The sequence below is a fragment of the Rhineura floridana genome, chromosome 5, assembly GCF_030035675.1.
Source record: "Rhineura floridana isolate rRhiFlo1 chromosome 5, rRhiFlo1.hap2, whole genome shotgun sequence".
In the NCBI taxonomy this organism is placed as follows: domain Eukaryota; kingdom Metazoa; phylum Chordata; class Lepidosauria; order Squamata; family Rhineuridae; genus Rhineura; species Rhineura floridana.
In genome coordinates, this window is record NC_084484.1 from 169,730,703 (window position 1) to 169,756,728 (window position 26,026).

The following is a 26,026-nucleotide window of genomic DNA, read 5'->3' on the forward strand; positions in this document are numbered from 1 at the left end:
GTTATACTATATTGGCTGACTGTGTCTCAAACAAAAATGGTTCATTCTTTTTGCACCTTTTAGGGGTCAGTTATGTGTGGAATCATTACATATTTTAGCCAATGTTTGTCTCTAGGCATATTTCAGTCTGATGTTTGTTTAGAACTGACAAGTGCTTATTGTTAGACCTTTGGTTACTAGGTTACTAAGACTGACTTTCAAAAGGCCTGTTCATTTATTTTATTTTTAATAGGGAGTGGTGGAAACAACCTTTTTCCCCCTCTACTGTGCCTAAAGCCACATTTACTATTCTTTTGATTTTCTGTTGTCTTCCTCATACTGTCCCATCCCGAAGCAGTGCATGGGGGTACTAAAATTAATGTTTTACATCTCTCTAAGATACTTGTGGAAGTATCTGAAATGTGAATCCTCCAAGACAAAGATCATGCTTTTTCCCCCATCAAAAAAAGAAATAGACTACCTTTCCCACAAGCCTGACCAGCTTTTTCTTCTTAATGAATATAAGAGGAATCCTGGTTCAGGCCAAAGGCCCATCTGGTGTAGCAGCCTGTTCTCACAGTAGCCACCCATGTGCCTGTGGGAAGCCCACAAGCAGGATCTGAAAGTAAATAAAGAAAAACTTTTCTCCCTCTCTCATAACACTAGAAGTTCTTTTGGAAGGAAGGACAGGATAGATAGATAGATAATATATTTATTTAATAAATCAATTAGATAGTAGACTTGTTTATTTAATAAATAAATTAATAAAATAATTAATAAACAACTGTATTGTTTATATATTTATATATCATATTGTTTCTAAGAATTCTTTGTTGTTAATTTAATAAATAAATACATAAATAAATTTTAAATTAATAAACTAACAGAACTCAGGACATCCAATGAAGCTGAATGTTGGAAGATTCAGGACAGACGTGAAAAAAGTACTTCGTCATGCAGCACATAGCTAAACTTTGGAATTCATTTCCATAAAAAAGGCAGTGATGGCCACCAAGTTTGGATAGCTTTAAAAGAGGATTGGACAGATTCATGGAGGGTAAGTAAGGCTATCAATGGCTATGTTTTACCTTCACTGTCTGAGGTAGTATACTTCTGAATACTAGTTGCTGGAAACTGCAGGAGGGGCAGGTCCTGCTTGCAGGCTTCCCATAGGCATTTGGTTGGCCACTCTGTCAACAGGATGCTGGACTAGATGTGCCATTGGCCAGTACCAGCAGGGCTCTTCTTATGATCTTATTTTAAAAAGCTAAAAAATAATTAAGAAGAACACAGAAAACAGCAGATTGTATGTTTTTTTGAAAAAAAACATACAAAGTATTTGCAGATGTCGTCTTTTGTTTCTGGAAAGTGCAGACAGTGGGCACCTGTATCCTTGCGCCCTACATCTCTTTGAATCCTGAATTATCATAGGCCTGCACAATTTTGTGACACCAAGGTGAATGGTGCACAGCTCACCAGCAGTGGATGTGGCTCTCCAGGAAGTAGATAAATCTCTTGTTTTTGCTATTTGCCTGTCAAAAACTGGGTGTGTTTGTTAAGTGTGTGAGAGGCCACATTAGATGGTTGGTACTCTCTGGCTTGGTGAGTTGCCCCCACTCAATTTTTTTTCTAATAGCAGGTTTTCCTAAGTTAATAATCTTTTACCATTCAAGAGACCTTTTTAGCTGATACTTCCCCAGTATTTAAACACCAGGCTGAAACCAGCTGAAACCAGCACTGGTGTAATTGTCTCTGTTTAACATGTGCTTTTATGTTAAGAACACAAGAACATAAGAAGAGCCTGCTGGATCAGGCCAGTGGCCCATCTAGTCCAGCATCCTGTTCTCACAGTGGCCAACCAGGTGCCTGGGGGAAGCCCGCAAGCAGGACCCGAGTGCAAGAACACTCTCCCCTCCTAAGGCTTCCGGCAACTGGTTTTCAGAAGCATGCTGCCTCTGACTAGGGTGGCAGAGCACAGCCATCACGGCTAGTAGCCATTGATAGCCCTGTCCTCCATGATTTTGTCTAATCTTCTTTTAAAGCCATCCAAACTGGTGGCCATTACTGCATCTTGTGGGAGCCAATTCCATAGTTTAACTATGCACTGAGTAAAGAAGTACTTCCTTTTGTCTGTCCTGAATCTTCCAACATTCAGCTTCTTTGAATGTCCACGAGTTCTAGTATTATGAGAGAAGGAGAAAAACTTTTCTCTATCCACTTTCTCAATGCCATGCATAATTTTATACACTTCTATCATGTCTCCTCTGACCCGTCTTTTCTCTAAACTAAAAAGCCCCAAATGCTGCAACCTTTCCTCGTAAGGGAGTCGCTCCATCCCCTTGATCATTCTGGTTGCCCTCTTCTGAACCTTTTCCAACTCTATAATACCCTTTTTGAGATGAGGCGACCAGAACTGTACACAGTATTCCAAATGCGGCCGCACCATGTTTTATACAACGGCATTATGATATCGGCTGTTTTATTTTCAATACCTTTCCTAATTATCGCTAGCATGGAATTTGCCTTTTTCACAGCTGCCGCACACTGGGTCGACATTTTTATCGTGCTGTCCACTACAACCCCGAGGTCTCTCTCCTGGTCGGTCACCGCCAGTTCAGACCCCATGAGCGTATATGTGAAATTAAGATTTTTTGCTCCAATATGCATAATTTTACACTTGTTTATATTGAATTGCATTTGCCATTTTTCCGCCCATTCACTCAATATGGAGAGGTCTTTTTGGAGCTCTTCGCAATCCCTTTTTGTTTTAACAACCCTGAACAATTTAGTGCTGTCAGCAAACTTGGCCACTTCACTGCTCACTCCTAATTCTAGGTCATTAATGAACAAGTTGAAAAGTACAGGTCCCAATACTGATCCTTGAGGGACTCCACTTTCTACAGCCCTCCATTGGGAGAACTGTCCGTTTATTCCTACTCTCTGTTTTCTGCTTCTTAACCAATTCCTTATCCACAAGAGGACCTCTCCTCTTATTCCATGACTGCTTATTCCATGATGTTGCCACTGAATTTCAAGAGTATCTTATATCAGTGGCTTATATCAGCCAAAACAAAAGGAAAATCCTATTACCTTTAACTATCTGTTCATTGATTAATTATTCAGGAAAGTAAATATATAATACTAAATTTAAATGAAACTTTAATTAAAGATTTTATCTGAAAACCTGTCTCTTCGGGATCTTCTGATGATATGTGGTGTGTGTTTGTTTTTAAAAAATCCTTTTAAAGAAAGGATTAAAGTTTAAATGTTTTTAACTTCACTGCAGCCGTTAGAAATGCTTTTAAGGGCTTGCTCTTTAAACATATATATGTGAAATATATGTGTGTGTTTTGGTTTTGTACACATGGGGTTTCCCATCCCTTTTGACATTATGCTTGGCCAGAGATGAAACTTGTATCCAAAGACTGAAAAGAGGTACATTGATATTTGAATGGTGATGTTCACATCTGTTAATGATTGATGGTTACATGAAAATAAGGCCTCTAAGGTCCAAGAGATGGGTACTTGAATCAGCAACTGTACAGAAGCTACAGCTCTTGGTCCGGTCAGTATCTGGATGACAGCTTGAGGTCTACTCCACCTTGAGGTCTATTGAAGACAGGCAGGATCTACATATAATGAAATAAATATATTGGGGTTGTTGTCTAGTTACAGAAAGTCTACACAGCATAGGAAATTGTCAGTTCATCTGTTAATTGATTATATCTGCATGAATCTGAATACAAGAGAAAGAGAATTGTAGAACAGTCTTGGAAGCGACCTAGGAGGTCATCTCTTAAGAACATAAGAGCCTGCTGGATCATGCCAGTGGCCCATTTCCTGTTCTCACAGTGACCAACCAGATGCCCATGGGAAGCTTGTAAATGGGACCTGAGTGCAAGAGCACTGTCCCCTCCTATGATTTCCCACAACTGGTATTCAAAAGCATGCAGCCTCTGACTGTGGGGTCAGAGCATAGCCATCATGGCTAGTAGCTATTGATAGCCTTATCCTCCGTGTATTTGTCTAATCGTCCTTTAAAGCCATTCCAATACGTTTCTGTGGCAGAGTTCATACAAACCTTTTACTGCAGCTTCATTCAAGTTGAATGGGATGACCAAGGAGGAGGTGAAAGAGATCCTTTGGAGACTAGATTTAACCCAAGGGCCACTCTTTCATATTTCCTGGATTAGAGTATTGCTAAACTAATCTCCAAAAATCTGCTGCAGTGTTATGCATACTTATCCTAGAATAAGTCCAATTGAAAGCCGTGGATCTTCATTCTGAGTAAACTTGTATAGGTTTGAACTGTGTGGGCAGGTGGATACGATGGAATTATCCCCTTCCTCCCTTGCCCCACAAAGCTCCCATGTGCTCCAGAAGGTCCCTCAACTCTCTGGAGTCAGTTGTGCAAGCGGGCTGTCACAATTGGATATCATCCTGCGTCCCTCAGTGTTCTGGTCGCCTCATCTCAAAAAGGATATTATAGAGTTAGAAAAGGTTCAGAAGAGGGCAACCAGAATGATCATGGGGATGGAGCGACCCCCTTATGAGGAAAGGTTGCAGCATTTGGGGCTTTTTAGTTTAGAGAAAAGGCGGGTCAGAGGAGACATGATAGAACTGTATAAAATTATGCATGGCATTGAGAAAGTGGATAGAGAAAAGTTTTTCTCCCTCTCTCATAATACTAGAACTCATGGACATTCAAAGAAGCTGAATGTTGGAAGATTCAGGACAGACAAAAGGAAGTACTTCTTTACTCAGTGCATAGTTAAACTATGGAATTTGCTCCCACAAGACGCAGTGATGGCCACCAGCTTGGATGGCTTTAAAAGAAGATTAGACAAATTCATGGAGGACAGGGCTATCAATGGCTACTAGCCATGATGGCTGTGCTCTGCCACCCTAGTCAGAGGCAGTATGCTTCTGAAAACCAGTTGCCGGAAGCCTTAGGAGGGGAGAGTGTTCTTGCACTCAGGTCCTGCTTGCGGGCTTCCCCCAGGCACCTGGTTGGCCACTGTGAGAACAGGATGCTGGACTAGATGGGCCACTGGCCTGATCCAGCAGGCTCTTCTTTTGTTCTTATGTATGATATGAGATTTAAACTTTCCCTTAGCAATAGTTATTCAGCAGAGTCTATCGAGCAGCCTTCCCCTACTGGGTAGCCTCCAGATGTCACTGGACTACAACTCCCAGCAACCCCAACCAGCATGGCTAGCGGTCAGGGGTTGTGGGAGATTTAGTCCACCAGCATCTGGGAGGGCACCAGGTTAGGGAAGCCTGCTGTGGGACCTTATGTGGTCATTGCTAACGTGCCCCACCCTTATTGGGTTCTGTGGCTCTGTCATTCTGGGATTGCAATCCTCCAGTGTGCAGGACCAAGCTGTCCTGAAAGTGGAGCTTGCTTCTTAAGGAACGTGGTTAAGATTGAAGCTGTTGTAAAAAGCAGCAGTGCTTTTATCCGCTGTTAGCAACACTGTGTCAGTTTCCCAACAGAATGCCCCGCAGAGGCCACATACTGGCATGGTTGAATGCCCATCTTTTAATGGAAGCCACTGACTGACAGAAGGAACGTTGAAGGTTAATAACTCGTAATGAGAAAGTGGGGAGGAAGAGAGGGAGGGGGTCTTGCCAGAGGCACCCCAGAGAGATCCTTCATGTTCATAACTCAGTTTTTAAAAAATTATTCTTAATCTATTATTAAATGCACTTTACTCCTAATATGGCAATTAGAGAAAATAAATTATCTACAACTATCAACATCACTTTTTGGCTACCCTAATAATGTTCTTCTGCTAGCAAGAGAACTGGGTAGAAGAGAGAGGCATGTGAGTGTTAATTTCCTGTTATTTGCTTCTTTTTAATTACCCCTAATAGGAAGAGATGTGAAATTTTTGGTTATGAAATGATAACGTAAGAAGCCTAAAGGATAAATGATCATAATTATAACTCCAGCTCGAGGTGTTTTTCAGTCACTCTGCCTCCACATGTACAGTACTTACAGAATAAATGTATAGTACTTAAAAATGTAAAAGTTGAGTAGATTGAATTAATTTGCCCCCTTTGAAGGACATCTAACAAAGATGCTATAATCTTGAAAGAGAACATAGATTCTGTGGGTGTGTTTTCTTCTCCTTCCCTTTTTTTACATCTGCATGGGTAATCTCTTCTTGCTGGTGGTGTGATCTTGGCAATGGACTTGGAGGCTGCATGCTCTCCTGCAGACAAGTTCAAGAGCTCAGTTAAGCCTGATTTGAGCAGTTGGGAACCTCCTGTCCATGGGCCTAACTAGGCTGGCCAGGCCTCCCCATTTGGCTCACAAGGCCAAACCACTGCAACCTGTTCTACACCTGATGTCAGATGTGCAACAGTTAAAGACACCCAGCCCGGCCAAAAGAGGGAAAACGCCAACAACCAGCTGATTAGTGGGGCTTACAGGGCACAATGCAGCTGATTGTGTCCAAGAGACTGGAAGAACAGGCATAGATCATTCCACCCCTTCCCTGGGGTGTGTTTCTCTGGTGGATAACTGGAGACAAACTCTCCTTTCTCTTATTGAGCCCAACGCATTTCCAACTGAGTCCTTCCTCAATATTTTTATTTCTATATACTATATCCTACCTTTCCCCAAAGGAGCTCAAGGCTCGATGTACATGGCTCTCCTCCCCACTCTTTTATCCTCACAACAGCCCTGTGAGGTAGGCTAGGCAGAGGGACTGTCACTGGCCCAAGGTCATCCAGTGAGCTTGTTCGACTGAGTGAGGATTTTGCCTCTGGCTTTCTGCAGCCTAGTCCCTCACTCTAACCACTACCCTAAAATATAAAGTTATACTACACATTAATTTATGTCAGCTTTGATAAATAATAAAAGTTTAAAAACAAATCTTTGGACATTTTACTCAAAATTGTTATCAAGAAAAACCACGGAAACAGGATTGCCAAGCTTTTTGTCGCTTTGAGGTATCAATTTGATATACAGTCATTGGTGGCTGATGCCCATTGGGACTGGAAGGACAGAAGGCAGGGAAACAGAACCAATGACAAGCAGAGCTAGCTAATCCTCGTTTTGACCCCATCCTCTTCTTTGCTGAGTTCTGCAAGGACAACACTGAGATCTAAGGAAGTTGACAGCCAGTGCCACTGCCTGGACTGCTTATAAGTAAGGAGGTAGGCAAGTGAGGACTGGATGATGACAGACTGAGGTTGGTGGTGACGCCGTATTTGCCCTAATGGGCCAGCTTCCACTGTATACAATATCTAGGCCAGAGGATGAGTATGTGGTGCCCTCCAGATGTTGTTGGACTCTTAACTCCCATCAGCCCCCATCCATCGTGGCCTATGATCCAGCATGGTAGGAGTTGCAGTCCAGCAGCATCTGGAGGTCACCACATTGGTCTGGGTCAGTGTTCTTCAACCTTGGGTCCCCAAATGTTGCTGGACTACAACTCCCATGATCCCTTGACCAGTGGTTGAGCTGGCTGGGAGTTGTAGTCCAAGAACATCTGGGTTCTCAAGGTTGAAGAACAGTGGTCTAGGTAATTGCAGTATCAATTCATAAATAGGAATTTTAAAAAAAGTTTTGCCTAAACATAAATGACAAGAGAATAAAACTATGAAACAAGTTGTGAAAATGGCATAATGTATTTATATTTTTAAATGTGTTATGAATTGCTTGGAGACCTTTGTCAAGAATGAAAAAGTCTAGTAAATCATAATCATCCTCCATCAGTCTCTCTTATGGGTAAAAAAACCCAGGCAAGTAAAACTTTTTGAAATCTACTAACATTTTTTGGCTACCTTTCAAGGCTGTACTTGGCTACTGTTTTGACAATAATTGACTTGACGATTTGTTCCATCTGTCAAATGCCAACCTTGGTTCTGGTTTCAATGCCCAGGAGTTATAATTGTGGCATCTTTTTTTAAGAACAGATAGCAAACAAATATTTTACTTGACCCATACCCTTTGATGACAATGAGATAGAGATGTAAATAAGTAAAAATGAAAAATTTAACATTTTGATGGTATGTGGAGAAAGGACTATATCTAAAGCAATCCATTATGAAGCTTGAAAAATGTCTTTCTAGCTCTTGCATGCTCTTGGTGAATACCTCCGCATAACTGTTGTGCCACAAGGGGAAGATAAATAGTGCAATTTTAAGCCATTTTCCTTTGGTTGACCCTTTTTCTTTCTTTGGCAATGTAAAATAACACAGTTGTGAAAAGTGGGGAAGGACAAGCCTTAGAGGTAAAGTCAAGATCGGTGGCGATTGGTGACTCCATGTCAGTGGGGCAGTGGAATCCGCATCTTGGACAGCTCCTTGAAAGTTCGGACTAAAACCCAGAGCGGATTCCACTGCCCCACTGACATGGAGCCACCAGCACCACTGGAATAGGATGAATTCTGTCTCCCCTGTGAAATTGTGTGTTGCATGATGATAATGATGGAAAAGGTCTTCTTTCTTGGGGGGGGGAATCCAAAAGAGACGGTTGCTGTTGTCCTAGATATTAGCCAAAACTATTTTGTTTTCACCTGAATATAAAAGCAGGGTTTGTCTTGCGAAGCCTGTATCTCAGAAATCCATTCCTCGTTCTAATCATTATACCTCAGAGAGAACAGAAGCAAATTAGTTTTGCAACTCCAGCAAGATGACTAGCCCACGGGGTCACACATGCCTATCTTTCTAATCTATGACATATAGTCAGAGGGGGAGTGGTCTTACTGCGGATGACAGCATCCCTGGCTATGCCTCTTAGATGAGCTTATTTCTTGCTAGCAGGCGAGCAACTATTTCCAAGCCTGGATAAGTTCTTTCTCACCTGAATTCTGTTTATGAACGATACATGAATTGTCTCCTCCTTTTTTATTTTAGCATGAATATGAATGCAGAAATTATGTTCAAAAACTCTGAATAGTACATGAGTTAAGGCTATTAAGTTAAGCTGAAGCAATTTTATGCAGGGATAAGCTCTAATTGGGGCCACCAATGTAGTGGCCATGGGCACTGTTATACCCCCAGAGGCATGCTAGGGTGCTCACCAAGCCATCTGTTTCCCTCTGTGCCGGCTTTCTGATAAAAAAGAGTTTTTCTCAACCAGTGTGGTGTAGCGGTTAGAATGTCAGACTAGAACTTGAGAGATCAGGGATCAAATCCCTACTCAGCAACTCTCAGCCTAACCTACCTCACATGGTTGTAGTGAGGATAATATGGAGATGGGGAAAACCACAGAGGCCACCTTGAGCTTCTTGGTGGGATATAAATGTAATAATAAATAAATAAATAAATAAAGCCAGATTAATGCACAATATATAATGCTGGTAACAGCCCCCCCCCACCAAACTCACACAAATCCAAAATTCTATATTGATTCGATGCCTTAGATTTTTTTTTTTAAAAGCTGCTACTGCTCAGCCAGAGTGGTGTAGTGGTTAGAGTGTCATTACACCATCAAATCTAGCACTTATTGAAACTTGAATAGCTGTGTTTCTTCTTGCATTTGCTATCGTGTTTTTTTTTAACAAGTGGCACTACAATCGGCATATCTCCTCTGCCTTGAGTTGCTTAAATAATAACATCTGGCTTTTTCAAGATGAGTGGTACTGCTCTCCACTAAAGGGATGTCTGTAACTGAAGGCATAAAGTACAGAACGGGGATGTTGAGAAGACCAGACCATTCAGACATGACCAAGCTCCTCTCCTGGAGTGGAATATTTTATTTATTTATTTAAAATATTTCTATCCCACCCTTCCACCCTACAATGAGGCACTCAGGGCAGCTCACAATACCATCATATACAATAAATAAAAACACAAAACACATTAAAATGGATATAAAATACAGTTAACAAGAGAGCTTCGGCTATGGGGCGGTATATAAATACAATAAATAAATAAATAAAATAAACAATTCAAGGGGAGTGATATTAAAAGGGGACTAAAGAGATAAACCTAAGAAGAGGGGGAAATTAAATCAGTTTCAGCCTATACCTTCAGTCAATATTCTAGAATTCTTCAGTATTCTAGAATTCTAACTCACTCTTCTGCATAATATGTAGTTTGGCTCTTTGGGAGGAATTTTTCTGAGTTGCACTCTCCTACATCCATCAGGTGTTGAATCTAGAATGTGAGGCATATGCTCTACCACCTAGCTCCGCCTCCTTTCCTTTTTCGCTGATAAATAATATATAAATTGCCATTAGTTACTAAGTAATCTCACAAATAAAAACTAAAAGCTACACTTGGTTCTTGTTTTTCTTTTTTAAGCTTCTGCTTTTCCCTATTGGCCTTGGGGGCTTCTTTCTGCTGACCTCATCAGCCTCCGCCTCCAGATATTTTCTGAAATGGAGGGTCTTATGGACCTCAATGGAGGTGTCCTTGATATGGAAGCTGGGGAACAATACTCTGTGCTCCACCCTTTTTGTTAGAGAAGCTGAGGCAAACTAAAAAAGAAAAGTACTCAATGACTTCAGTTTAGCTCCACACCAAAATGAGAAATCTGAGTGGAAAGGTCCTTTGCCATCCTCTCCCTGGGAACAGAAGGGCAGTCTGACGTTCTGAGAGTGCACCTCCTTCTGACTAAACCAAGAGTGGGGAACCCATGGCCCTCCAAATGTTGGAGGCTGGTTTGGGCCAAGCTGCTTCCTTTTTACAAACATTGTGTGCCCAGAAATAGTCTGGACTACCTCATTTTAGTGAATGCACAGGATCAAGGGTTCACACAAGTTCCCTTTTAACCTTGTGGCCCTGCAGATCTCCAATTGCCAAACACTGTTCTAACCTAAGCGTGCACTGTTTCTGAATGTAGGAGATATCTGCAGGGGCAGATTAAAAGATTAACCTCCCATCAAAGATACTCTTAGCACTAGAGATATAGCAGTAAAATAATGACAATAAAACAATAATTAATAAGGTTTATTTCATACAAACTTAATTCTTACTTACATAGGTAACACACATTCCTGGCTCTAGCCAGTAAACAGTTAAATTCTCAAGATAAAGCAATATGACAGAATATGTCAGACTGTTATACAAAGCCTGTTCAAGCATTTGTTAGCACAAGCATACTGTTATTATACAGCCAGCATGGATTTTTTTGCATTCCACAATGTTAAATTGAAAATACCCCCATGCCATTCTGATGCTTCCCATAAGCTCATTTCAAAACAAAACCTTACAGAACTTATAGTCCTGAATTCAGAAACGCTTGCTTAACAACCCTGTAAATTTTCATGAGGATACACAAAACAGGCAGAGAGAATTGAGAGTTCAATGTGTAAAAATTGAGAGAGAAAAGCCAGACCCCTGTTGGACTTTTTTCTCTCGGTGGTCTCATAATTTGTTGAAATTAATTAAAAAACAGCCATGTTCACAGAATACCTGTAATCCTATTACTGACCTTGCCCCATACTCTGACCTTCATCGTCTGCAGGTTAAAAGTTAAAAAAAATGCATGGCTGATTTTTAATTAATTTAAGAAATTTAGCTTTGGAGTCAGTGATAAGCCTGGGCATGCTCAGTAAGAGCCAACTGTCAGTGTTCTAAAAGCCAGACTCGCAGCTTCTGGGCTTGCCTAATCAGGGGGCCGCACCCACGCCAAATTTGATTTCACTTGAGATAGTCATGGCTTCCCTCAAAGAATCCTGGGAAATGTAGATTGTGAAGGGTGCTAAATGGTGTTACGGTTCTAGTGGCCAAAGTGGTTTAAGTCACCCCTCTTCCCAGAGAATACTGGGGATTTTGCTGCTTTTTAAAGTTTGATAGAAATATCTGTTGGCTGTAGGTACGTTCATAAACCACAAGGTTTTTTTGCCTGTTAGTGAATATGCAGTACTTCTGCACAGCAGCTGCTGTAATGTATGCAAGGGGCTCACTGGGTACAGCAGCACTGTAATGTGGAAAGTCATCATGCGTGCAAAATGTGGAGAAAACTATCAGCCAAGCTCACTGTTGGCTGATGCCCATTTGGGACTGTGAGGATGGAAGGCAGGGAGGCCAACAGTAGGGGGAGCAAGAGCCAACACATTCTAGTTTTATTCTGCTCCCTGCTGAGTTCTACAAGGCAGTGCTGAGACTGAGGAGAAGGAGGAAGCCTATTTACCTATGTTTATTCACATGCCTGGAAGCTTGTCTGACGTCCCAGAATTGAATGAAAAAACTGTACAGTTAATCTGGAGGAAGGAAAAAACTGCCCTTTTAAAACTAAGGCTTTTCTGTTTAACACTAATTAGAACTCTGATGGGACATCTCTTTCTAATCAAAATATACTGTACAGCCCTAATTAGTTCGCAAGGCTCTCCAAAGCTGCAAGGGAAGATGGGTAATGATAGGTAGTTCCTCTGCTCTTTCAGATATCATTGTGCAATTCCTTCAAGCTTTCATGGCTCTAAAGCTTTTATCCTGTGCAGTGCTATTATCTTTATTATTACTCATTGTCAATGTACAGTAATCATATAGTGCTATAGCAGCAGTGCTCATCGTCGGTGAATGACTGTAAGCTGGACCATCTCTGAAGTCTGTTGCATTATATATTGGTGCAAAAGAGCATGGGAACAGGTGGCTGCTCCCTCTCCGGATCATAATGCTTGGGAGGACTTGTTATATGGATAAGAAAATTTATGTAACTTTAAAGTTGTCAACGAGGACATTGAACTTGTAAAGGATTATCAATACCTTGGCAGCGTCATTAACCAAAATGGAGACAATAGTCAAGAAATCAGAAGAAGGCTAGGACTGGGGAGGGCAGCTATGAGAGAACTAGAAAAGGTCCTCAAATGCAAAGATGTATCACTGAACACTAAAGTCAGGATCATTCAAACCATGGTATTCCCGATCGCTATGTATGGATGTGAAAGTTGGACAGTGAAAAAGGCGGATAAGAATAAAAATCAACGCATTTGAAATGTGGTGTTGGAAGAGAGCTTTGCACATACCATGGACCACGAAAAAGACAAATAATTGGGTGTTAGAACAAATTACCAGAACTATCACTAGAAGCTAAAATGATGAAACTGAGGTTATCCTACTTTGGACACATAATGAGAAGACATGATTCACTAGAAAAGACATTAATTCTGGGGAAAACAGAAGGGAGTGGAAAAAGAGGAAGGCCAAACAAGAGATGGATTGATTCCATAAAGGAAGCCACAGACCTGAACTCACAAGATCTGAACAGGGTGATTTATAACAGATGCTCTTGGAGGTCGCTGATTCATAGGGTTGCCATAAGTCTTAATCGACTTGAAGGCACATAACAACAACAAACAACAAGGGTTAGCAAGCTGCCTTATACTGAATGGTCCATCTAGCTCAGAGGTTCCCAAACTACACGACCTGTCTTGGAACAGCAGAAGCAGCAGTGGCTGCCCTTTGTTAACTCAACCTCTGCTCTGAACAGTTGATTCTAGAGCTGTGATATGGGACTGTCAGGGGGCGGGGCTTGAGCATGAAAGCTGATGCTTCTTTGCAAGCCCCTTTCACACAGCCTCTCTTCCCCCACTGCCTATTGCATGTTTAATCAGGGATTTAAATTCTGATTTAACAAGTGTCCGCGCAAGGTATGAGGGAGGGGAGGGATATGAATGGAAGCCTCCACTTCTCTCACTTCGTTTTCCGATGCATGTTAAAAAAAGGGATTGCAAGGTGTGTGGGCGGTGGGAGTGAAGGAATGACAGCCTCTCCTTCTCCCACCCACTTTCTGAAAGCATCTTTAATCTTGGGTTTGAACCCAAATAGGGCTGGAGGAGAGTCCTGCCTTGAGACCCTGGAGAGCTGCTGCCAGTCAGTGTAGACAATACTGAGCGAGATGGGGCAGCGGTCTGCCTCGGTGTAAGGCAGCTTCCTATATTCCCATGAGTCCCAGTGGTCAGACAGAGATGCCTGGAGGGTTGCATTTGACTCCCCACCTGCTCTAGGGAGACTTTCCCTACATGGCAGGCCACGACCAAGAAGGCCGTCTCTCTGGATGCCACCCGCTTCGGTTCACACAACTGATTTGGTATCATCTGCAAGCGTCTCCTGCTTGGCTGTTTTGTAGCCCTTTCTAGATAAATGTGTATGCAGTGAAAACCTGTCCTTACACTTCAGGTGTTTTAAAAAAAAACACCAAACAAACAAACCCAAAGCCTTAAGTAAACAATTTCCTCATTTTCATAACCAGCGTGAATGTCAGACTTGCCAATTTCGTATAACTAATGAACGATCTTACTCGATTGTAGTTGCTTGTGGAGAATTGAAAGAGGTCTATTATAGCTAAGAATTTATGTGTAATGATTCCACCCACCACGTCCATTTAACTAGCAGTGTAATAAATGTGCAGCTATCTCCGCTGCTTCAGCTTTCCAGATATTCATTAACTGAATTCTGCCATCCAATGCAAGCGTATTTCAACTTCAGATTTGAAGTGCTTCAGTGCCATGCGGTCGTATGTCGGCATGAATCACAACAGCAGAGTCTTGAGACCTTGAGGCAGCCCCTTCCGGATCCATGCCCCACATTCCACCACCTCCAAGGGAGAGTGGTTGGTGGGAACATGAGCGGGCTTTTTCAGTTGTGGAACATTATTTCCAAAAAAGTTCATGGGAAGCTGCCTTATGCTGAGTCAGACCATCGGTCTATCTAGCTGAGCATTGTCTACACTGATGTGCAGCCCCTCTCCAGGGTAGCAAGCAGGGAGTCTTTTCCAGCCCTACCTAGAAATGCCAGGGGTTGAACCTGGGACCTTCTGTTTGCAAAGCTGATGCTCAACCATTGAATTATGACACTTCCCCACTTTTTCTGCGAGGAAGTTGTAGTTCAGCTGGCCCCCTCTTAATGATCTTCAGATGTTTTTGTTTTGACTTTGCTGAATTCTGCCCTCCAATACACACACACACACACACACACACACGAGAGAGAGAGAGAGAGAGAGAGAGAGAGAGAGAGAGAGAGAGAGAGCACTTCTATAGATAATGTGCCAATTCCTGTTTGCTTGTTTTTAAGTATCAAGTGTTACTAACCAGGTTGTGGTAAATGACTTGTGGCAATTGTGGCATTTTAACATTACAATCCTCTGTGGCGCAGTAACGCAGCCGAAGCTCTGCTCACGGCCGGAGTTCGATTCCAACGAAAGGAGGAAGTCGAATCTCTGGTAAAAGGGGTCGAGGTCCACTCACCCTTCCATTCATCTGTGGTCGGTAAAATGAGTACCCGGCATATGCTGGGGGGTAAAGAAAGGCCGGGAACGGAACTTGCAATCCCACCCCATATATATGGTCTGCCTAGTGAATGTCGCAAGGCGTCACCCTAAGAGTCGGAAATGACTCGCACTACAAGTGCAGGGACACCTTTACCTTTAACATTACAATAATCGCATGTGAAAGAGTGGTGTAATGAACATCCAAGTCAGAAGAATACGGAAGGAGATTGAACCAGCTCCCATATAGGCTTATAGTTCAGCACTGGGTCAAGAAGGACAACATATTCCGTTCATAAGCATGCTCCAAATGTGTAAATAGTGCTGTTGAATTTAATAATACTGCTGAATATTCCCAGTATGAGACAAATTTCAGTCACTAGACAACAGATTTTTATCCTTCGCTAGCCACATCTGAGCTATACATTTAAATGCTTTAAATACTTCCCAGCAACAATATGGACCTCCCAACAACTCTCAGCACCTTTAACAAGCTACACTTCCCTGGATTCGTTGGAGGAAGACATGACTATTTAAAAGTGGTATGATACTGCTTTAAATGTATAGTGAGGATGTGGCCTCTCTTCTTTTAGGACTTTAGTTTATATACATTTAATTATGAAATACAGAAAAGAGAAATTCCTTGTAGAAAAAAATGTGGATGAGCAGCCACGTTCATCACCGTGGGAATGGATAAGAAAGTTGTTTTATATTAGTGATACCCTAATAAAGGCAAAATGGTTGAAAAGCCTCAGCTGTTGTGACGTTATGGAATATTTATGAACATTCCAGCGGGTCATGGACAAATCTCTCAGTAGCAAAAAGTACAGCCTCTGTGGAGGTCTAAGGGAAAGGCATATAGAAACAGTGTGTAACACAGCATGATAGCTACCATTGGGTGACTTCAAAAGAGGATTCTTGGAGGATAAGGCTATGTTCTCTCTTGACTGTTGGAGGCAACATACCTCTCTGAATACCAGTTGCTGGGAATCACAAGTGGGGAGAGTGCTCTTGCGCTCAGGTCCTGCTTACAGGCTTCCCCCGGACATCTTGCTGACCATTGTGAGAACAGGATGCTGGACTAGATGGGCCACTGGCCTGATCCAGCAGGGCCCTCCTGGTGTTCTTATGGCTAGAGACTGAAACATCTCCCAGTATCTTTTAAGAAGACCCAAGTTGTCTTTGCAGTATTGTAGCCTGGCAAAGCTAATGGGACCATGAGGACCAGGAAGTCACGAGGAGGGGGTGCTGAATCTGTCACATTTATTCAGATTAGCCAGCCAATTATTTGGCTGCAGCCTTCTAGTCTTAAAGCGGTGCATTCTCTTAAGAAATTCTAGAGGGGATAGCAGTGTTAAGCCTGTTGCAGTAAAATCAATAATCCCTGTGGGTTCTTTTGAATGGTTTTGTTCCATGCTTTCAGATCATATTGTATTAGTTGTGTGTTAACTTTTCCAGTTTTAATTGTAAGCTGCTTTTGGGGCCCTTGTTAGGACTGAAAGAGACTGTATTTAATGGTTTTACTGATAAATGAATAAATCCCTACTGCTTGTCCTCCATTTGACAGGTCTTTCTTCTTTCGCTTTTGTGTACTCATGAGTATCCAGACCTCTGTATGTACTGAGTTCAGTACTTGCTGAGCAGGAGCGGAGCAGAGTTCACATACAGTACTGCAGTTTAGCAACCAGCCGCACTGATTTGGCCGTAGCAAAATTGTTTTGCTTTGAAAGTTGCCAGTGTAGTGTAGTTGATATTGCCTGACAGAAATGGGGGAAGTCTGAGTTCAAATCTCCCCTCGGCCATGAAGCTTGCTAAGTGACCTTGGATCAGTTTTGTCTTTCAGTCTGTCCTACCTCACAGGGTTGTTGTGTGGAGAAAATGCAGGAGGGTTCGCTGTACTTTGCCCCTATGCTCCTTGGAGGAAGAATGGGATTGAGATGTACCAGTAAAGTGTACATTGTTATGAATTTTCTCATTTTGTGAAACAACTTGGGTTTCTTGCCCAGTCGAAGGGGGCTGAGATGCTTTGTAAATGACGTTCACCTCCTGAGACAATTCGCATAATCTTCCTGCTATAGACATCTGAATTGGGAGAGTATAAACATGCTGAAGCTGGTCTCTTATCATAGAATAGATCATAGAATAGTAGAGTTGGAAGTGGCCTATAAGGCCATCAAGTCCAACCCCCTGTGCAATGCAGGAATCCAAATCAAAGCATTCCCGACAGATGGCTGTCCAGCTGCCTCTTGAATGCCTCCAGTATGCCTTTTTCTTTTCTGCAGAGGGTGGGAGATGGAGGAATTGTTTATTCAATACTACTTGTCACATTTGTTGCCCAGAGGTGGGGATGATGTAGCCAGAAGTTTAAATGTTGTCCGGTTGGAATACATGATATGCACTGGGTCTGCTATTGCAGGTGGGATTATGTATTGGGTTTTCTTCTATTTTTTGTCCCCATCAATGTGTTGTAATCTGTCGCTGTACATCTGGGATCAGGCGGGATTTGTTTAAAATTAAATAAATAATATATTGGCATGTTTACCACTTTCCCTGTGTGGCATAACTTGTAGATTTAAATACTGCTTCAGCTTAGCATACTTGGACTAGGACAGGCATTTATTTGAATTAAAGTGACAGCAACCCCCCATCTACCCACAATTTAGTCTGTTTGTCTGCAGCAAGGCAGTGATAAATAAACATCTCTGTGATCTTCTCCTGCCTTCATGCTACCTACGGTACACTGATAATACCCAGCTCTATTTTTCCATTACATCCGAGTCAGGAGAGGCTGTGCAAGATGGTGCCTGGATTGCAGTCATGGATTGGATGATATTAGGAGAAATGCACAACTAAAATGCTGATAAATGTTCATGGAAAAATGAGAAATCGAGAGAAATTGACACACTCTTCCACCCCTGGTCTATATAATAGTGAATTAGCTGTTCTTTCTCAGGCCAACACATTCCTTCAGCTCTGAGAGCTGTGATTCATTCGATTTTGTTTACTTCCCTTCATGTAGATATATATTAAAATAAAAAATAACAAGCCCTCTCTGTCTCTCCCACCCCTCTCTTTTCAGGTGTTCTGGCGGTTTCCATTCCTCGCCTGGACATCGTGATCTCGCTCGTTGGAGCCATAAGCAGCAGCACATTAGCCTTGATCTTGCCGCCTCTGGTCGAAATCCTCACTTTTTACAAGGAGAAGCAAAGTCTATGGATGATACTAAAAGATGTTTCTGTAGCCTCCCTGGGAGTGATCGGCTTTGTTACAGGCACATATGTAGCTGTTAAAGAGATTATTTGCCCAGCTTCTTTGGTGTCCGTTAATGCTACAGAGGCTTCATCTGGCTGTTTCAACGCTTCACATTTGGCCAGGGGTGCCAATTAATGCTAGAAGATTGTAACACTCTGGAGTTCTTAATTATGGATTTTAAAAAATTTTTGGAGAACCAAAGATAACTGATTCCAAATGTGAAGGTTTGAGATTCACTCAGTATGTTGAGTGAATATCCGAAAACCTAAAACGACTCCTGTCACACCTTCAAGTTGTTCAGACCATTTTCCATTTGACCCGTAAGCACTTCATCGAGCGAGGAACGCTCTTTCACAGCATCATGGCCTTCTGTGTATTTATTTGCAAATGGGACCAGAGAGCAAAAACGCTATTCGGACATCATGATTTGGCCAACGCAAACGGTGGTGGCCGTCTCCCATTGACTTTCATTGTTCATGTATTGTGTGGCCGCTATGTGTCTGTCAAGACCCTCTCCGTTGCAAGCCACCAGAAGTTAACAAGGCTTATGAAAAAATACAGATGTACTTTTTTAATGCAAATTGTTACGTTTGTTACAAGGCTTGGCCACGAGCAGGTCCCAATAGGTTCTGTTTCAGCAGTGGCCGGGTTCTGAGCCAGCTCCTCCACTGCAGTCCCCCCCATATGGGTAGTGGTCCACAAAATGAAGCATACTGACATCATCCATAGCAGAGGTTAAAGAGAGACTGAATGTGACAAAATGGCCTTAGATTGCAGTGATGAAGATGCGAATCATGTTTACATGACACAAAACAACAAAAATACCCTCTGCTATGATGAGAATTTGCACATGCAGTGTCTGCTTAACTCTTTTTAGTGGAGCAGAACCTTGACCATGAATGGCCACATAGGCTTGTTTAAGCTATTTTTTTATTCTCCAGCAAACTTAATTGCAATTTTGCAAATTGTATTTTTCTATTTATTCATAACTCTTTAGAATGATTCTATATTTTGTACTTCCGCATTGTATATCGCTTCAAGAGATATTTCTGCAGAATTCAACTTTAGAGGATTCATTAGGTTTTCATTTACCTTTTTTGTTTTTAGGGAACAAACTTTGGTAGCATTTAGATGCGTTGGCCGTAACTGGAAGAGCCCAGTGCTTCGAACCCTGTTGAAACCAATTGTTAAAGGGCTGTTAACTTGGGGCTGTGCTCATTTCCCCCCAAGATCTTACTTTTTGTAATCTTAAAGAGTGTAACTAACTTGTGTGCTCGATCTGTGTCGTTCTGCTTCCATGGCAGGTTCTCTTATGCAAGCTCTGTTTAAATGAAGGTGTGCAGCTTCCTGTTCATTTCAGTGAAGCTTGCACAGCAGAACAGCTGTGCCGTGGGGTCTGCATTACAGGCCTTTTTACTTTCCTTTGTGTCTTCAGCAGCAACTGAGATGGAATACCATAGTTCAAAAGATACTAACAGCCAATTCACTCCTGAACGCAGCTCAGGTCCACATCCCCCTCTTGGGATCTGTGCCACCTTCCCCCACCATAGGCCTGACTCATGTGATCCTTTTCCCTCCTAAAACTTGGGGGGCAGGGGAAGAGTGCAAATCGTGTGTGTGTGTATGAATGGAATACTCACACTACATGCGATGAGTGCAGCTGATACGCTGCTTCACCTCCTGGCCAGGATCCTTGGCTTCGTGTGTGTGTGCACGCTGACTCCCAGGTTTTCTTAACTGCATATAAAATTGAAGTTGTGCTCACTCTGCACTTTTAATGGAATGAGCAGAGCTTGGAAAAGTTACTTTTTTTGAACTACAACTCCCATCAGCCCCAGCCAGCGCCATGCTGGCTGGGGCTGATGGGAGTTGTAGTTCCAAAAAGTAACTTTTCCAAGCTCTGGGAATGAGCCTATGCAACAGTAACAGTGGCACTAATGTTATTCATTCCATGTCTCTCCCTCCCTCCCACTAGATGATGGAAACATAAAGCATTTATGTCCCACTTTTTCAGCTCTTCTTCCCCACCTCCACCCAGACTCTTCTGATCTGCTTGTAAAGCATAGCCTGAGGCTGCTCTTTCTCATTACAGGATAATGCTAAAACTCTTGTTGTTTCAAAGGAACTGCATTGTATGGAACTGGTAAAAAAAATATGCTGCTGTGATGACTTTTTTTTCATTTAAAGCAATGCTAGATCTGTGTGCTTTTAAAACATCGATCTGCTGCAATCGTGTAAAAAGTGTGTGTGTGTGTGTGCACTAGTCATGAGCAAAAGTGTCACTTTTCTCCCCAAATGCTCCGAATCTTGGGCTGCTGCAGACGGCTACGTAATGTGTGGGGAGAGGGATCCATGTTCCCTTCAATTTCTGCTTTGATCCTTAAATCAGATTCCCCCCTTTCTGTTTTGCACCGCATATACAGCAGATTAATGTTCAAAAGCACAGATCTGTTGCCATTTCACCTACTTCTGTCCTGAGACTGACTATTCTGTACATCACAGATGGTCGACATGGTGGCTCTCAGCCTTTCCCAACCAGTGGGCCACCAGATGTTGTTGGACCACAATTCCCATCTTTCCTGACCAGTGGCCCACTAGTTGGGAAAGGCTGCTCTAGATATTTGTTGGACTACAACTCCCAACAGCCCCAGACAGCATGGCCGGTGATCAGGGACGATGGGAGTTGGAGTCCAGTGACATCTAGAGGACGCCATGTTTGTTACCCCTGCTGTACATAGATTTTTTTTAAAAAAAATCTGGTAAAGGCAATACTAGACTCTAGTTTCTCTTCCTCTTGTTTTTGGCAGTCCTCTGTGTGCCTTCAGAGGATAGAAAACCACCAAATCTACTCGGATCATCCTTTCCCTGTCCCATTAATCCAACTTGGAGGCCCAAGTCTGTGCCAGTGCGCTGAAGGACCTGAGCCATCATGCTTGACCACCAATAGCCTTTGGCCCCCACAAACGGATAATGAGGCTGAGGTCGTGGTGTCCAAAGTCATGCTTATTAAGTCCATAAGTGCCTTTTGTAAATTGGGGGGGGGAGGAGTGGATGCTGAAGCACTGAACACCCTGCCTCCTCCACCCTAAAATGGGTGCAGACTACCACATCCAAAATTCAGGTCATTGGGAACGCTTGGCTCCTATCCTTTGGAAGGATTCCACACCGAAAATCTTGGCAGGAGAGTGCAGGGCACTTACCAGCAAGCTTGAATGCTTGAATGAATCTGGTTTATCCCATCACTCAGCCCAGCAATTCAGGCTTTCTTTCCTGGTCAGCACCTGAGTGTTCGGGACCTCCTTTTAATTTTTATTTAGCGTGTCCAGTAATGCTAACAGATGGGGGGCGGGGGCGGCATGTAACTCGAAACAGTATGGCATCTGGGTGTTGATAGTGTGTGTGTAATATTTAAAATATTTGCACCACATTTTTTTCAGTGTTCTTCCTACTGTGTAGGACCTGGCTACTTGTAGGTGGTTCATTCAGAGCAGGCTCACACAGGTGTATTGTCTTTATGTCAATGGCACTACTCCAGTAGTTTGAATAGTGCTCTGTCACTGTATGTTTGGCTTCAGTTGGTCTAAAAGTATGGCTGGGAAAATCCTCCATGAAAATCCTCCATGAAAAGGCATTTAATTCTAGCATGTAAAATTAAAACCAGAGCAGTTGGCATGTACAAAATAAAGTTCAAGGGAATATTTGCCAAAGATCTTAAAAAGTAGCAAAATATTTTTTAAAACAATTAAGTAGCGATGTAGTTATTTTTTAAGATGTTACAAATGAGATGTGTAGATGAAGGCAGCTGGAACTAATGAACGACCACAGAACTTTAACTCTGAGATGTATTTACAGAGGGAACAAAAATGATCATTCATAAGAAAGATAAATGGGAACTATTCCAGTGGATTTTTTAAATGTTCACGGCCCATTGAGTACAATGGAATTATGTTTATATGCAGTATGAGAATTTATATTTAAATGGGCTGTATTGTGAGCAGTTGTAATGTAGCATATTCACTAGCTGCGTTATTAGCCTGCTGCTAGTCTGTACTATGTGTTCAGTAGCCTACATGGCCTGTATCGAATAAAAATGGCGACACAACCTGTTTTCTTCTTTTTCTTCTTGATGGTCTTCAGCATGTCATGTGAAAGGCAGCACACTCTGACCTCTACTACCAGTCGGGGGACAAAGGGCCACTGGGAAGGGCCATAGTTCAGTGGCAGAGTATCCGCCTTACATACCGAAGATCCCAGGTTCAATTCCACAGCATCTCCAGGTAGCTCCTTGGAGAAAAGATGGCATATAAATAAATAAAACAATAAATTCTTATTCTTACTTTATTAAATGCAAGCATATTGGTGCATCTAAACAAGAAAAAAAGTTCACATCATATAAACAATAAGTTACAGGAGCAATCTATATCGTTACACAGACCCCACTCTACAAGCAGTGAGAGATTTCAGGGGTGCCAATGAATGCCTTGAGTTTGGTTTCCTTTGAATGAACGTTTCTGGAGACAGTGTCTTCATGATATATGGTTTTATTTACACATATATACAGGTTCAGCATAAGATGGAAGGGCTCACGGTTTTAACGTTTCTCCTTCAAGAGGAAGGATGGGCTATAAAGATAACAACAACAGCATTCCTACAGTCAGACCCATAGCTTTAAATTCAGCACAGAGAGCGAAATCAGGCCTCTGTGTGCTTCCAGCTCTGGATACAAGCTTAGACTGGTTATTCTTTCACACTCACCTGCAGCCAAGAGAGGGGTGTGGGGAAAGCACAGCTCCAATTTCCAAATGGCTTCTTTCTAGTAACAATCCATTGACACTGAGTCAGCTCCTTAACAAAGAAGGGTCCATTCACCTCTTTGCCAGGGCCAGCCCAAGATAATCTCTGACTATTTTTCCTGCTCCGTTAACCCTCTTCTGGCTAAACCTCAGTCTTGTAGCCAAGAATCACAGGGCCATGATGAGGGCCCCCTCAGATGACATCTAAACCAACCTCAAGCTCATATCAATGTAATATTCATACTGGGTTTAATGTGGAAGAAGGTTTGAGGACATGATAATGTCCATGTAAAACCTAATTGTATCTCCCAGCCAGTGTCTTGTGAGCAGCAGCAAGGAACAGCTTTGCTCATTTTACCACTCTTACTCTGTCTCCCACTGTTGGATATTGGCCAGCAGCAGGGAGCTGATCCTGCTGCAATAGGAGCAGCCATAGTGCAGATGTAGCCTGAGATTGCTGTCATCAAAGCTGCCTTATACTGAGTCACACCATTGGTCCACCTAGCTCAGTACTGTCTACACTGATTGGTAATGGTTCTCCAGGGTTTCAGTCTTTCTTAGCCCTACCTGGAGATGCCGGGAGTTGAACGTAAGACCCTCTACATGCAAAACGGATACTCTACCACTGGGCTACGGCCTCCTGCCTATTATCATCAGCATTAATCCTCAAAAGGGTTCCTACACCAGAAGGTGCCATTTACCCCATGAAGCCAAAGGATAGCAAGCAGAAGGCGCCGTTTTCTCAGCTGATTGGCAAATGACACGATCTCAGCCATGCCTGGCAGCATCCAAGTCATGGATGGGAGAGGAACGGGGTATAATGAATAAATCTTTTATAGCAGTGAAAATATTAGTCTGTAAACTCATTAAGCTGCCGCCCTCCCCCACCCTGGCACACATTAAATTTGCTACTAGAGCAGTTTCATTGTGTATGCAAGTTTTGAAGAAATGGAAAGTCCCCGCCTGGCTTTTTGTTTATCTACATGCAGGCTTTCCCCCCTTAAATACTAATTTCTTCTCAAAGAGTTGCAATAGTGCTTCATAATAAATAATAAAAAAGAGATTGTTCAACCTGCTTTGCAAGTACTTCAGTTCTCGGCATGTCTATATCTCCCTGCTGATGTCTTTTAAGCTCCTGGAGGTGTGATCTGAAACCAGCCAAGGCACAGCGTGTCTTCTGCATTATTACATAATGTTGTCCTGATTCTATTACAAAGCAGGCATTCTCTCTCCAAGCCCACAATCTTCTCTTGTCTGGAAGCTTCTAAGCTTCCAGAGGACCCTTCCGAAGACCCCTAATCATAGAATCACAGAAGAGTTGGAAGTGGCCTACAGAGCCATCGAGTCCAACCCCCTACTCAATGCAGGAATCCAAGTTAAAGCATACCTGAGAGGCGGCGGTCCAGCTGCCTCTTGAAGGCCTCCAGCACCTTGGATAGCTCTTCAAAAGTTCGGACTAAAACCCAGAGCAGATTCCACTGCCCCACTGACATGGAGCCATCAGCCACCATTGGTGGGGGCATATGTTAACATCCTAATTCTGTTGTTATCTGAACTGGAAAATTCACAGCTATAGCATTGATCAAGGTTGGCATGTTGCTATCTCTTCCCTCACCCACCCCATAGCTACAGATATTTTAAGACAGGCGGGGGAGAGGAGCTGAATTTTTCAGTAATAAAACTGTATTCATGATGAATTAATCAGCCATCCTTAATCAGGAAATTATATCAGCCTATGTGGGAAACTGGTAGGGAAGGAGTCATTTCTATGAATATTAAAAATTACAACATATAGTGTCATAGAAAAGCATAATTAGGAACATAGGAGGCTGCCTTATACTGAGTGAGATGATTTTTCCATCTAGCTTAGTATTCTTTACACTGACTGGCAGCGCCTCTCCAGGACTTCAGATCAGGGTCTTTTCCAGCTCTACCTAGAGATGCCGAGGATTGATCCTGGGACCTTCTGTATGCAAACCAGATGCTGTGCCACTGAGCTATGGTCTTTCCCCAATTCACCACTGATAGGGAAGCTGGACCCTTTCTGACTTGGAGCTGGGTAAGTTTCACCTGCCCTGGTAGACGATAACATTCTTCAAATAATCTGAGGGGCTGCCACATAGCAGATGGCCCGTCTATTGTACTGCTGCCCCAGGGGGCAGGGCTATATCTAATGGGCTTAAGGTACAGGAGAGTTGATGTTGGTTGGACATTCAGAGAAACATCATGATGATAAGACCAGTCTCATAACGGAACCAATTACTGGGGCTCTCCCTTGCTAGAGGTATTCCAGCAAAGGCTAGATAGCAATATGTTAGGCATGCTTTAGGCTACTAGCCATGATGGCTAAGTTCTACCTCCACTGTTGGAGGCAATATGCCTCTGAATACCAGTTGCTAGGAATCATAGGTGGGGAGCGTATTGTTGCATTCTGGTCCTGCTGGTGGGCTTCCATAGGGCATCTGGTTGGCCACAATGAAAACAGAGTGCTGGGCTAGGTTGGCCTATGGACATTTAGCCTGGAGGCTGGTCTATTAGGGCAAGTGCCTACCAAGAGCAGTCTGTCTTCAACCAGCCCCCAGCCGCCTACCTCCTTGCTTACAACCAGCCGAGGTGGTAGCACTGCCACCTCCTTCCTCAGCTTCCTCCTCCTTAGTTTTAGCGTTGCCTTTGTAGAACTCAACAGGGAAGAGGAGGATGGGGTTAAAAGCAGAATTAGTTGGCCGCGCCTATCATTGCCTCTGATTTCAATGGCCGTTTGCTCTGGCTTCACCTACTGTTGGTCTCCCTGTCTTCCGTCCTACCAGATCTAATGAGTACCAGGCTGCACTGA

The 26,026-nt window shown here is 42.8% G+C and overlaps 1 protein-coding gene and 1 long non-coding RNA gene across 4 annotated transcripts in view; one reads left to right on the forward strand and one right to left on the reverse strand.

Annotated features, from left to right (window-relative positions):
* Positions 1–20,196, forward strand: part of SLC36A4 (solute carrier family 36 member 4) — a 144,046-nt gene extending 123,850 nt beyond the window's left edge. For both annotated transcript variants that reach the window (XM_061628851.1, XM_061628852.1), the window contains one exon: positions 18,228–20,196. In XM_061628851.1, the coding sequence (XP_061484835.1) occupies positions 18,228–18,535 (308 nt within the window). In that variant the 3' untranslated portion in view covers positions 18,536–20,196. The remainder of the gene's footprint in view (positions 1–18,227) is intronic.
* A 160-nt stretch (positions 20,197–20,356) lies between these two features.
* LOC133385568 (uncharacterized) overlaps positions 20,357–26,026 on the reverse strand; it is a 43,988-nt gene continuing 38,318 nt past the window's right edge. For both annotated transcript variants that reach the window (XR_009762908.1, XR_009762907.1), the window contains one exon: positions 20,357–22,684. This is a non-coding gene — a long non-coding RNA (uncharacterized LOC133385568). The remainder of the gene's footprint in view (positions 22,685–26,026) is intronic.